Source organism: Agrilus planipennis, unplaced genomic scaffold, assembly GCF_000699045.2.
Source record: "Agrilus planipennis isolate EAB-ADULT unplaced genomic scaffold, Apla_2.0 scaffold12, whole genome shotgun sequence".
Taxonomy (NCBI): domain Eukaryota; kingdom Metazoa; phylum Arthropoda; class Insecta; order Coleoptera; family Buprestidae; genus Agrilus; species Agrilus planipennis.
In genome coordinates this window covers 91,665-105,876 of record NW_020439003.1, presented here as the reverse complement: position 1 = coordinate 105,876, position 14,212 = coordinate 91,665, and the positions used below count along the sequence as shown (strand labels likewise).

The window sequence follows — 14,212 nt, the reverse complement described above, 5'->3', positions numbered from 1 at the left end:
CAGAAAAGGAAGGAGACAACTCTCGGCCAAACTCTTAACCGGTGAGGAGCGTATAATCCGTACAGTACTGCACGGAAAAATTGACCATTTTATCCACTACAATTGCATTGCTCAAATGTGCTGTTATTGGTACCATTTACTACTGAAAATATCAACGAGATGTTTATTTTGAGTAGTAAATGGTACCAATAACAGCACATTTGAGCAATACACTTGTAGTGGATTAAATGGTCAATTTTTCCGTGCAGTACTGTACGGATTATACGCTCCTCACCGGTTAAGAGTTTGACCGAGAGTTGTCTCCTTTCTTTTCTGGCCTAGTGCTGTTCTTTTTTACTTTGCGCCGGTCAAACCGAAGGTCACATCGCTACAGAAAGTAAACGAAGTATACTAACTAATTTCTCTAGTCTTGCAATGACACATCACAAACAAGAAATCGTTTTTTATATTATCTGTTCTTGATGAAATTCCAATACTGGTACAGACTTTATCATTAAATGATATTACATTAACATTAATTTAAGGTGATTGTGAGTTCCTAACACTTAACAAGACAGACTTTAACGAAGTGTTGAAAAAGTTTTTAATAGACGAATGGGATCAGATTGAACAAGCAATGAATCAGTTTATTTATTTTAATGGATGGAACGCTGCTACTAAACGAGAATGCTGCATTTTATCGAAACTGAAAACGTACGAAGCCGGTGAAACTTTAGCAGGCGATACGTTAGGATCGACTGAGTACACGTTCTTCTTATTAAAAGGAACTTGTCAATTAGTAGAACACTTATTGGTCACAAGTGTAAACAGGAAAGGTGTTAAATATTTTCGGCAGTGGAAACCTTCTGAAGATGATAATAGCGAAGAATGGTTAGATAAGATGCGGGTGAGATCCACGCTAGGACGCTTAGGTCAAATTGAACCTTTAATAGATCTTCATAATAAAATGAGCTCAGCTCAAGTCTTACCACCATCAAGTTCTGAAACAGAATTACAAAGCACCGTCCAAAAACAAGAGTCACATGAATATATTCAAGATAATTTGGAAGAGTTTTTTAATTAGTAGGTACAATTTGAATTTAGCTGTATAACAGTATATTAGTTTTCCTTTACGAGACGGAGAATGTTAATAACAGTCATTGCACTGTACGTACCGGCTGAATTAGTTTGTAAATAGACTGTGAGCAAAATCGTTCTTCAAAGGGGGAATTTTTTGGACCTGCACTACAACGTTTACTGTAAAAATAACTTTTTTATTTTATAAGGCATTATGATGAAGCCCTTTCAACTTTAAATCGAATATAATTTTATAAAATCCGATCGACCAATTTGTTGCTGAGATGTTAAATTGTTTATCCCAAAACGTCCAATTTCTATTACCTTAGTAGAATGAAGATTCGGGCTATAGGGCCATGGTCTAAGTGAACTATTCTGTCCAGACGTTTCGTCATTCTACTATGGATTCCGGCCGTGAAAGCTTTTGTTTCTATATTTTACTAGCGACCCGCCCCAGCTTCGCACGGGTGCAATGCTTATACTAAATATGTATATTTAGTATCTTCGGTTTTAACNCTTCTGAAGATGATAATAGCGAAGAATGGTTAGATAAGATGCGGGTGAGATCCACGCTAGGACGCTTAGGTCAAATTGAACCTTTAATAGATCTTCATAATAAAATGAGCTCAGCTCAAGTCTTACCACCATCAAGTTCTGAAACAGAATTACAAAGCACCGTCCAAAAACAAGAGTCACATGAATATATTCAAGATAATTTGGAAGAGTTTTTTAATTAGTAGGTACAATTTGAATTTAGCTGTATAACAGTATATTAGTTTTCCTTTACGAGACGGAGAATGTTAATAACAGTCATTGCACTGTACGTACCGGCTGAATTAGTTTGTAAATAGACTGTGAGCAAAATCGTTCTTCAAAGGGGGAATTTTTTGGACCTGCACTACAACGTTTACTGTAAAAATAACTTTTTTATTTTATAAGGCATTATGATGAAGCCCTTTCAACTTTAAATCGAATATAATTTTATAAAATCCGATCGACCAATTTGTTGCTGAGATGTTGTTGTTTATCCCAAAACGTCCAATTTTTATTACCTTATTTTAACACCTTAATTACTGCTTTAAAAAGGGTGTGTATTTTTGTCATAAACATTTAGAACTGGAGCTTACCCAGAAAAACATCATAGCAGCTCACTTCAAAACAAAGAAATGATTATCTGCAACCAGTAGGAGCCGAGTTCGGATAACTTTTTAAGAAAATCGTAACTGCTTTAATTATAATACTTGAACTATGAATCCAGTGGCATTCGATAGTCAAAGACCTAAGACAATCTTTTATTAAAAATGTCTCTGCCTTTTTTTTTTAAAGAAATCAAGAGCAATAAACATTTGACGTCTCGGGATAACAAACTAACATATCTCTGCATCATATCGACCGAGTTCTGCAAAACATTATTGTATTAAGAACTGAAGAGGGTTCACCATAATACCCTAAGTTATTTCTGCAACTGCAATTATAAAAAATGAGAATTATTATTTCATGATCAAAATTGAATGTTTTTGAACTGACTATAACTTATATTTGAAAAATTCCCGGATTTCTTATTTTTTTATTTTTATTCCCCACAGCTCAGACTGTAAAACTAGGTACAACTTTTAACGCATGTAAAAGTTTTCACTTTCTACTTTTCATACCAAATTACTTTGGATTTTGTTTTATTTGTTTATTTTCGTTTTAGTACCATAAACGAAGTAGAGCAAATGCGAACGAAGCGTACAACACCTCCGAGTTTACAAACAAAAATTCCTTCCAATGTAGAAGTCTACTATATGCAAGTAAATAAATTATTCAGTAATATTAATTTGATAACACAAAGAAGTTTTCAATTTTCGCCAATCAGTAAATGTTACTGGGTGTGATGTAACTATGTTTGTTCCAATGGTCTTAATTATATAACACTTTATAATTTAAATATCAAATAGAAAATCATCTGATAAAAAGTTTGGCGTAATACTAACTATCATTATCATAAGGTCGTTAGTCCTAAGACTGGTTGGAGACGTACTATCACTCCTTCCTGAGCCAATCTTCGTATTCTCCTAAAACTAGAACATCCCAATTTGCGAACAGTAATCTAATCCTCTCTTCCACTAAACTCCTGTTTCTGCCTGTCTTATTATTATTTGCCTGTAACACCACATTTCGAACGCTTCTAACCTTTTCTTTTCCGCCGCGCCCACCGTCGTTGTTCCGCACCCGTATAGCGCAGCGCTTCAACCATACACCTTTAACAATCTTTTTCGAATTTCTAAATTCATCGTTTGCGAGCATATAAGTGACTTCTTTTTATTGAATGCGACCTGACCCTGCGCTATCCTCTGCTTTATATCCCTACTACTCTTTCCGTCCTGACTTATCTGACTTCCTAGATACCTAAAATCAGACACTTCTTCTAATCTTCAGTCTGCTATCTTTACCTTCGCTCTTTCTCTACTTTTTCTTCCCTTGCATACCAGTATTTTTGTTTTACTTTTAATTATTTTCATATAGTACTGTTTTGTCAACACCGCTTCCATTTTATTTAAATCTATCTCTAAGTCCTCCTCGCTAGATGCTAATACTGCTATATCATCTGCAAAGCTAAGCTTACTAATCCTTTGCCCCTGTATATGTATACCTACACTTGTACTGTCTTTAATGATGTTGATCGCGAAAAATTTTTGGTAAATTGGTCAAAGTGGAAAGTTATCTCATTTGGTAGGACATTTAACAACTTGGGTACTAAAAAGTCTTAAGATTAAAATCATTTTGGCTTCTTAATTTAATTAAATATTATTTTTGGTTTTAGCTTTGTATTTTTAAAGAATTGTCTTGCTTTGCTATTGGAGAACAATTGAAAAACCGTCGAATAATAGCATTGACGCCCGTGAATGTTTTGGAGATTCCTAGATATTTTCTTTTTGATAAAAACGTCGGTAATATTTGGAGTAAAATACAGCACTTTTTGAACATCAGAATCCCGTCAACCGATCAGGTGTTTAAAGAATTCGTTAATTTACGGAAGTGGGAAAGGCATTGTAAGGAAATGAAAAAACCTATTATTAAATATAGAACATGCTGTTACAGTAACAGCTTCTCAAATTTGCCCTATTATGTCAGAATTCGAGATCATGTGCAGTATAACACGAAAAAAGGGGAAATTTATAATTTAAAATGATTATATTAGTAGTAAGATTTATTAAAAAAGGGTTTGTGATTACGAAACAATAAAGTGCCTTTAATATCATGAAGTTGTTCTTTTTCATTACTTTAAATAAAAAACCCTACAATTCGTATTTTAGTTAGCTTACGTTTTGTAAAAACAACCTTCAATTTCCGTAACATGGGATAAAGTTTATACAATTATACAACATAACGTGGCAATTGAGAGCAAGGTGTACCACTAGTGTAGCTATTAAAACAAAATAAAGTTCACTTCTGCCCGCTTTATCCTTATTTTGAAAGGAAATTTTATTTATCGTAAGTTCCAGATCTTTTGATCTGTTTGCCTCTGTGAATTAATCTTAAAATATTGTTCAAAGCTTTACGAAAACACAAAATCTTTATATGAGTCTTTTAGACTCAAACCCTAACATCTGAATGAAAAATTTATCCCTATTTTATAAAAAAAATAACATCGTATGTTCTGCTGTCTACACGTCCTTTAGCGTTAAGTTTGCCATGTTTAGTTTGACAGGTGTTAAACAGACAATTTGAAATAGTTATCACCTTATATATTTCGTAAATTTTTTCAATTTTTTATTAATTTCTATAAAAAGATATGGCGACCGCAGATAAAAGCAAGAAGAGACGCAAAGAATCTCTTGTGAGTTAATATATAAAGCGATTAATGAGACTGATTAAACGAAAGAATATTTTAATTTAATTGTAGACTGCAGATGAAAAACTGACCCGGAATTTGACATACAAGCGCAAATTTCGTGCCGTAGTACGGTTGGTTTTAGCCAACATACATTGGCTACAGGAAGTGGAATCCCAAGAACTAGGCGACAGTGTTAAGAAAAACTTTCTTATGATTTTAAAAAAAGGAAAGGGAAAGACGATGCTATCATTAAAGGTACATGAAGGTTTTAAGTAAAGTTTGTATAGGGTCGGGAATGCACCGAACATTACAGGTGCCAAAACACCGCGAGCGTAGCAAGGTCCCTCTGGGGTTTAATGATTTGACAGAATTTATAGTTTATTGGAAAGCAAACAAAAGATTTTGTGTTGGTGGGTACCTCTAAGAACACTAAAATTCCTCAAGTATACCATGACGTTGAGGTGTAATATTCTTTTGCAGAGTGCATTACCATCTCTGGCCCGAAACCATAGCACATCCATAATCATCATATGCATATATTTAATCGTATTCAATACGCATAATTGTACTTTGGAAATCCTGACGGAAGAATGCAACTTTAAGGAACCGTGTCTTAAAAAGACGAGGTTTTACGACTTAGCGCCGTTTGAGACTTTTAATCAACATGTTGAGAACTATCAGAATTCAAAATTTTGCACACGGTCATTTTCGGTAACGATCTAGAGAGGTCCTTTATATTTATAATACATTTGTTTTCTCAATAAGAAATAAACGAGATAGGTTAGTAGGACACCTTCTGAGGCATGAAAGTCTAGTCAGAGACATATTAGAGGCAGAAACGGAAGCTAGGAGAGGTAGAGGTAGACCTAGATTAGATTACTGTTCGCAAATAGTTAAGGATATGGGTTGTTCTAGTTTTAGAGAAATGCGAAGATTTACTTAGGATAGGAAAGAGTGGAGGTGCGTGTTCGACCAGTCTTAGGACTGACGACCTTATTCCACATTCACATTTTTATAATTTTTGACAAAAATACTATATAAACAACGAACATTCTTTCACTTATAAACTTAAATAAAAAACAAAAACTGAAAACATTTCCTTTTTACATATTATGATTAAACGCCCAACCCTACCGTTCTTTCCTATTATATCCTTTTTACTATCTCTTCTTTCCCTTCTTTTTTTTCAATATTTTTTAAAAAATACCTACTCTATCTCCTTTTAAACCTATCATCCGACTGCACTTATTCAATGTTTTATTCTCCATACCTTCTTCCAATACATACCTCAAGTTTCCTATTTCAATTACACAAATCTTACATTTTCTCTGTAACTGTACATTAAATGATAATTTTTCTTTAAGGAAAAAGCTCTTCTGAGAAAACCAGTACAGTTACGAACTGCAGAAGACATCGGCATATTATACACAGTTGTGGGTGGAATAAAATGTTTTCAAAAGTACACCGAGGTATGTATCTGTGGTTTAAATTACTTATGGATGCTGAAATCTCATCTGGTTTAATCCATAAATTAACTTACAAATCATACGAGGGTGGATTGATAAGTTTCCGGCCTGACCAAGAAAAACAAGGTTTTTAAAAATTTTTTTTTTTATTTCTCAACATAATCTCCTCCAAGGCTGATACATTTCTCATAGCGGTGTTCCAGTCTATTAATGCCATCTCTATAGACTGATTCGTCAAGCTCCTCAAAATAACCATTTACAGCTTCGATTACTTCTTCATTGTCCGCAAATCTCTTACCGCCAAGCCATTTTTTGAGATTAGGGAACAGAAAATAGTCACTCGGGGCTAGGTCTGGAGAGTAAGGAGGGTGCGGCATCAATTCAAACTTTAGATCGTTGATTTTAGCCGTCGCAACGATTGACGTGTGCGCTGGTGCGTTATCGTGATGAAACAAGATTTTTTTCTTCGCCAGATGAGGTCGTTTAATTTTCACCTCGTGGCTCAAACGTTGCAATAAGTCTGCGTAGTATTGACCAGTGATAGTATTACCCTTTGCAAGGTAATCAATGTATATAATACCTCTTGCATCCCAAAAAACAGTAGCCATAACCTTGTTCGCCGAAAAAATTGTTTTTGCCTTCTTTGGAGTTGGTTCCCCTGGTCCAATCCACTGTTTAGACTGTTCTTTGGTTTCAGGAGTGTAGTGGTGGACCCACGTTTCGTCAACGGTTACGAATCGACGCAAAAATTCGCTTGGATTACGCTTATACAATGACAAATTTGCGGTAGAAATGTTTTTTCGAATCAATTTTTGGTCGACTGTTAGCAAACGCGGCACCCATCTTGCACAGAGCTTTTCCATATGCAAATGTTGGTGCAAAATATGTTGCACACGTTCATATGACATCTTACAGGTCTCAGCTATCTCACGCACTTTCAATCTGCGGTCTCCCAGCACTATTTGATGAATTTTTTCGATCATATCTGGAGTTGTGACCTCAACGGGGCGTCCTGAGCGAGGCCCATCAGAGGTGCTCACACGACCCTTTTTAAACTCGGAAACCCACTGCTTAACGGTTGAATATGACGGGGAGGATGTCCCCAGTGTTGAGTCCATCTCTTTTTTAATTTCCTTCGGCGTTAACCCCTTCAAATAAAAGTATTTGATGACAGCACGATTTTCCTGCTTTTCCATTTTTACGAAAACCACAGAGGCGTCTTGTTCAGCGTGCTGTCAAACCTACACTAGCAAGGAGATCGGGCTGAAACTATAGCTACAAGCTATCCAAGGATGGTACTATAGAATGTCACCTCAAGGTAGGCCTAGTGGCGTCATCTCTTGGTTAGGCCGGAAACTTATCAATCCACCCTCGTATATATCGGATCATACGTAAAATTACATTTCATTTACAAATAATGTTTAAAATATACAGCAAGTGAAGAGGCAACTGGCAGGCAAAACGTATTTTGAATACTTCGGGCCGGACCGTTATATTGTAAGACAAAACCACGAAGGTCTGAAATTGTTTTTCATTTTTGCTGGAACAGTGGGAGTGTACCAGGAAAGTATTGATCCTGCAACTGATGAACCAGTAACTACTGCTGTAGGGGTAATGGAAAAAGGTGATATGTTTGGGGAAGTTTCACTTCTTCATGGAATTGCAAGGCCATACAGCGTTTGCACAACCGGTACGTATTTTATGAAAAAATAATTTTTTGTGATCTTGTTCAGCTCCTCTTTCGATGCCGTCTCTTCAGTTTCGGGAACAAGAAAAGTCACAGGGGACCAGATCTGGGACGTACAATGGCTGCGGCATTATTAGTGTGTTGTTTTTCGTCAAAAATTCGCGCACAAGCGACGATTTTTGTTCGCCCACAAATCCGGGCGTTTCTGGCGAATTGCTTCTCGCAAATTGCGCATAACTTGTAGGTAATAGTCCTTATTAACCGTTATACCCCGTGACAAAAACTCATGATGCACCACGCCCCTGCAATCGAAAGAAACTGTAAGCAAAGCAAAACCGACTCGCTTTTTTCGGTCTTGGATCGTGCGGCAGCTTCCATTTGGATGATTGAGCTTTGGTTTTCTCGTCATAATCATAAACCCATGATTCGTCACCAGTTATGACCCTCTTGACAAAATTTGGGTTGTTGCTCTTTAGCAATGTCAATGTGATGCTGTTTCTGGTCGAAATTGAGCAATTTTGGTACGATTTTCGCGGCGACCCATCTCATGCCCAAAACATTGGCAAAAATCTAATGGCAGGAGACAATCAATATGTTTAGGTTCTCGGAAACTTCTGTAACGGTGATTGGCCAACACCATTTTCTTCATTTCCCAAGTAAATCAGATTAAATGAGCAAGACCAAAATTTAATACGCAAAGCCAAAACCAGAACCATGACCAAGACTAGTCTTGGGCAACACCAAGACAAAGGTCAAATAAGTAAGACCAAGACCAATACCAAAACATGGACAGTCCTGGTATTGGTCTTGCAGGACTGATCACTAAATGACATCTTATTCTATCATATTTGGATTAACTCATACTCGGTAATGTTTCTAATACCTTCTTTTTCTTTTAATTCAAGATCATTGCGAATTTTTAACACTAACAAAAAGCGATTTCGATGAAGTTTTAAAACGGTACGTACAAAAAGAGTGGGACGCAATATATGATGCTATGAACATGTTCAGATATTTTGACGGATGGAATGCAGTGACAAAACAGGAATGCTGTATCATATCAAAAATACAACAGTATGATGCAGGCGTGACACTAGTGGGTGACGACTTGGGTCCTACTGAATACACTTACTTCCTACTAAAGGGTCGTTGTAAATTGGTCGAATGTTTATATTTCTCATTAAACATTAAAAACGGAGTGAAATATTTTAAGCGTTACGAACCTGAAACTAAAGTTGAATCAGTCCGATCACGTTCGATATTGAAAACTTCGACAAACGAACTAACACATGGGCATAGCAAAAGTGAAAATCTGCAATCTTCCAATAAAAATTTAATAGTAATACAGTCTGCTCCTACAATCCATAACGGCGACGAAAACCAACTGAAATCGTCGTCAACTGTAAGTGAGGTTGGAGAAGAAAGGGAATTTGATGTCGAAGACTTCTTTAGAACGTGAGTAAATTGAAAATTGTATAAGATTAGTTTTGTTAGAAATCAATGGTTTGACTTTCAGAACGATTACAGAAGCGGAGGAAATGAAAACCCGACGCATGACAATTGCTGTGCAAGCGAAACATACGTCTCTTGGAGCTATTCCTACCTACGTAGAGAAGTATTACATGCAAGTAAAGATCTTATTTGGATAAGTAATTGCTAATAAAAATATGTTGCAAGTATCTATCATCATCAAGTCAGATAAGTCAGGACGGAAGGAGTAGTAGGGATATAAAGCAGTGGATAGCGCAGGGTCGTGTCGCCTTTAATAAAAAGAAGTCACTTCTAAGCTCGCGGACAGTTAATTTAGAAATTCGAAAAAGGTTGTTAAAGGTATATGTACGGGTGCGAAACATGGACGGTTGACGAGGCGGAAAAGAAAAGGTTATAAGCGTTCGAAATGTGGTGTTATATAGGAGGCGTCCACATAGAAAAGTCAATTTAAATTTTTTATGTTTATTAACCTATTTGTTACTGAATTACAAGTTATTCTGTTACCGCTTCTTATTTGAAATTCCTTTCCGAATTTTCAATGTTCAACTGCGTTCTTCTCAAAAACGATTGAAATTATCAAGTTGAGACTAGTGTTGCCCAAATTCAGTCTTGGTCTTGCAGTCTTGGTCTTGTTCTTGCGTTTTTGCAAGACCAAGACCAAGAACAAGACCGCGTATTTTTAGCAAGACCAAGACCAAGACTGACCGTGCAAGACTTGAGCAAGAACAAGACATAGCCTGCAAGACTCTTGCGTCTTGCAGCTAGGACTTAGCGCTATTTCACTGAGTAGTTAGGTGTAACAGTTCGGTGTATAGGTAGGTACGCTTAGGAATTCTATGAGACGCAAAAAACTGTATCAAAGAATATGAAAAACTGGACCTATGCGCATTACGACTAATACCATAAACATAGCGAATAAAAAAATTATTAAAATCAAACTGAGTGCATGCATAGTTATGTTTTAACCATCGGCACTTTGATAATGCGGCATCAAAGGTTTTGTACTTNTTTCAGAGCCTTGGAAAGGAATTTCAGAAAATATTTCAATGATGAATAGTGTGTGTAATTTCATTTTGGATGATCTCTCAATAAATCTAAGAGGAACAATATGATTCATATGCAGAGGAAGTGACTTTTTTTCTATGACCATCATTAAATCCTGATTACAACCCAATGGATTTCTGTCTTTGGCGACACATGAAGTATTTAATTTATGCCAGTAAAATTCCTTCACAAGTTGCGGCTAATTTTATTAGGGAACGGAATAATATTTTTTTTTTTTAATGTCAGAAAGTCCTTCATCGAGAGAATTAGAAAAGGCGTAGCAGTAGGAGGAGGCCATACGGAGCAGTTAATTTGATTTTATTTTTATTGAGCTATTTTGTTTAATTTAATTAATTTTTCTACTGCTTCTTATTTGAAATTCCTTTCAGAGACTCTGAAATATTAAACTACGTCATTCTCGAAAACGTTTGAAGCTATCAAGTTGAGACAAGTATAACAATTTTACATAAGAATTATGTTTATATCATATTCTATAATCAAAATTGCGTATCAAAAATATTTCTTAAAAAAAGCATGATCCATGTTCATTCTCAGTGGTAAAAAAAAAATGTACAATAGCAAAAAAAATTACATTTCTTGCCCAAAGTTATACCTGTGTGCTAATGGATAACGATTTATGAAAATCTTGTGAAATTAGCGAAAATAATATGTCATCTTTATCACTCTGTGTCTCTTTCTACAGTAATATTTTATAGAGACAATCTGATAGTTATAATTCACCCTGTATATTGAAATAATTTTAGACGCCACTAACATACCATTACAATACCCTTTCAGATTTGTTTCTTTAATGAGATGTCATGTTTCTCAATTGGTGAATACTTGAATAATCGTCGAATAGTAGCAATAACACCTGTAAAAGTATTGGCCATTCCTAGATACTTCCTCTTCGATAAAAACGTAGGAAATATTTGGAACAAGATAAAACAGTTTCTAAATTTAAAAATACCATCTACCGATATGGTGTACAAGGAGTTTAAAGATTTGCGAAGATGGAGCAGACATTGCAAGAATTTAAAAATGTCAATTATAAAAGACCGCGGACGATGTTATTCAAATAACGTTTGCAATATACCCTTCTATCACAGGTTAAATGAGAAATATTAATGTATAGTGAAAATGACGAACGAAGAGGCGTTGTACAAGAATTGGGAACCTCCTACAATCCATAACGGCGACGAAAACCAACTGAAATCGTCGTCAACTGTAAGTGAGGTTGGAGAAGAAAGGGAATTTGATGTCGAAGACTTCTTTAGAACGTGAGTAAATTGAAAATTGTATAAGATTAGTTTTGTTAGAAATTAATGGTTTGACTTTCAGAACGATTACAGAAGCGGAGGAAATGAAAACCCGACGCATGACAATTGCTGTGCAAGCGAAACATACGTCTCTTGGAGCTATTCCTACCTACGTAGAGAAGTATTACATGCAAGTAAAGATCTTATTTGGATAAGTAATTGCTAATAAAAATATGTTGCAAGTATCTATCATCATCAAGTCAGATAAGTCAGGACGGAAGGAGTAGTAGGGATATAAAGCAGTGGATAGCGCAGGGTCGTGTCGCCTTTAATAAAAAGAAGTCACTTCTAAGCTCGCGGACAGTTAATTTAGAAATTCGAAAAAGGTTGTTAAAGGTGTATGTTTGGAGCACGGCGTTGTACGGGTGCGAAACATGGACAGTGGGAGCGGCGGAAAAGAAAAGGTTAGAAGCGTTCGAAATGTGGTGTTATAGGCGGATGATGAGGATATCGTGGGTAGAAAAGGTTAGAAATGAAGAGGTATTGGAAAGAATAGGAGAACAGAGGACTCTATGGAAGTCAATAAAAAATAGGCGAGATAGGTTGGTAGGACACCTTCTCAGGCATGAAGGTCTAGTCAGAGACATATTAGAGGCAGAAACAGGAGTTAGGAGGGGTAGAGGTAGACCTAGATTAGATTACTGTTCGCAAATAGTTAAGGATGTGGGCTGTTCTAGTTTTAGGGAAATGCGAAGATTAGCTCAGGATAGGAAAAAGTGGAGGTATGTGTCCAACCAGTCTCAGGATTGACGACCCTATGATGATAATGATGATAACCTATTATCATCATTAGATCGTCAGTCCTAAAACTGGTTGGACACGTACCTTCACTCTTTCCTGTCCTGAAATAATCTTCACAGTTCCCTAATCCCACATCCTTAATTATTTGCGGTAATCTAATCTAGGTCTGCCTCTACACCTCCTAACTCCTGTTTCTGCCACTAATATGTCTCTGACTAGACCTTCATGCTTAAGAAGGCGTCCTACCAACCTATCTCGCCTATTTTTTATTGACTTCCATAGAGTCCTCTGTTCTCCTATTCTTTCCAATACCTCTTCATTTCTAACCTTTTCTACACACGATATCCTCATCATCCGCCTATAACACCACATTTCGAACGCTTCTAACCTTTTCTTTTCCGCCGCGCCCACTGTCCATGTTTCGCACCCGTATAATGCCGTGCTCCAAACATACACCTTTAACAACCTTCTTCGAATTTCAAATTAACCGTTCGAGAGCATAGAAGTGATTTCTTTTTATTAAAGGCCACACGACCCTGCGCTATCCTCTGCTTTATATTCCTACTACTCCTTCCATCCTGACTTATCTGACTTCCTAGGTATCTAAAATCAGCCACTTCTTCTAATTTTTCGTCTACTGTCTTTATATTCGCCCTTTCCCTACTTTTTCTTCCCTTGCATATCAGTATTTTAGTTTTACTTTTATTTATTTTCATACAGTAGTGATCTGTCAGTACCGCTTCCATTTTATTTAAAGCTATCTCTANTTCACCCTGTATATTGAAATAATTTTAGACGCCACTAACATACCATTACAATACCCTTTCAGATTTGTTTCTTTAATGAGATGTCATGTTTCTCAATTGGTGAATACTTGAATAATCGTCGAATAGTAGCAATAACACCTGTAAAAGTATTGGCCATTCCTAGATACTTCCTCTTCGATAAAAACGTAGGAAATATTTGGAACAAGATAAAACAGTTTCTAAATTTAAAAATACCATCTACCGATATGGTGTACAAGGAGTTTAAAGATTTGCGAAGATGGAGCAGACATTGCAAGAATTTAAAAATGTCAATTATAAAAGACCGCGGACGATGTTATTCAAATAACGTTTGCAATATACCCTTCTATCACAGGTTAAATGAGAAATATTAATGTATAGTGAAAATGACGAACGAAGAGGCGTTGTACAAGAATTGTGAACCATGTTTATCATTCTAATCACAAGCATTGTTTATTTTACGACTAGATGTAATAATAATAAAAACATTTATCTATTCGGAAGCATCTATAGTTCACTAAATATATATTAGTAATACGTTAATTGTGATACAGTGGTTATTTAGTGGTAGAATGTTCGATTGCCATACGGGTGGCTCGGCTCGATACCATCTTTTTATTTAGGTGAACTAAAGTGATACAACTGATCAAAGTTTGTATACTAATAATACTAATTAATTCAATAAGAAATGTATGTATTAAGAAAAATGGTGGATGCGCCAGGAAAGCACAGTATTACCTAATAATCGATTATCAGTATTTGTTACCTTAATATTTGTTACCAGTTAGAATTATTTTAGATAT

General features: G+C 35.9%; 2 protein-coding genes across 5 annotated transcripts in view; both read left to right on the top strand.

Annotated features, from left to right (window-relative positions):
- LOC108742077 overlaps nt 1-4,284 on the top strand; it is a 14,008-nt gene extending 9,724 nt beyond the window's left edge. The window contains exons 5-8 of the mRNA XM_025975952.1: nt 525-870; nt 1,601-1,792; nt 2,753-2,849; nt 3,863-4,284. Of these exons, the coding sequence (XP_025831737.1) occupies nt 525-870; nt 1,601-1,792; nt 2,753-2,849; nt 3,863-4,231 (1,004 nt within the window). The 3' untranslated portion in view covers nt 4,232-4,284. The remainder of the gene's footprint in view (nt 1-524; nt 871-1,600; nt 1,793-2,752; nt 2,850-3,862) is intronic.
- A 459-nt stretch (nt 4,285-4,743) lies between these two features.
- On the top strand, nt 4,744-13,907 carry LOC108742076. Of its 4 annotated transcripts, none has more exons than XM_025975979.1 (8): nt 4,744-4,879; nt 4,946-5,131; nt 6,241-6,345; nt 7,777-8,032; nt 8,935-9,418; nt 11,779-11,844; nt 11,906-12,017; nt 13,454-13,907. In XM_025975979.1, the coding sequence occupies exons 1-8, from the start codon at nt 4,835-4,837 to the stop codon at nt 13,781-13,783; spliced, it is 1,584 nt and encodes a 527-aa protein (XP_025831764.1). In that variant the 5' UTR covers nt 4,744-4,834; the 3' UTR covers nt 13,784-13,907. The 4 variants fall into 4 exon arrangements, with proteins under 4 accessions (XP_025831764.1, XP_025831765.1, XP_018332593.1 ...); XM_025975980.1 differs by having other exon boundaries at nt 11,906-12,013; nt 13,454-13,584; XM_018477091.2 differs by lacking the exons at nt 11,779-11,844; nt 11,906-12,017; nt 13,454-13,907 and adding exons at nt 9,546-9,657; nt 11,363-11,724 and having other exon boundaries at nt 8,935-9,484.
- Nucleotides 13,908-14,212: the final 305 nt, after the last annotated feature.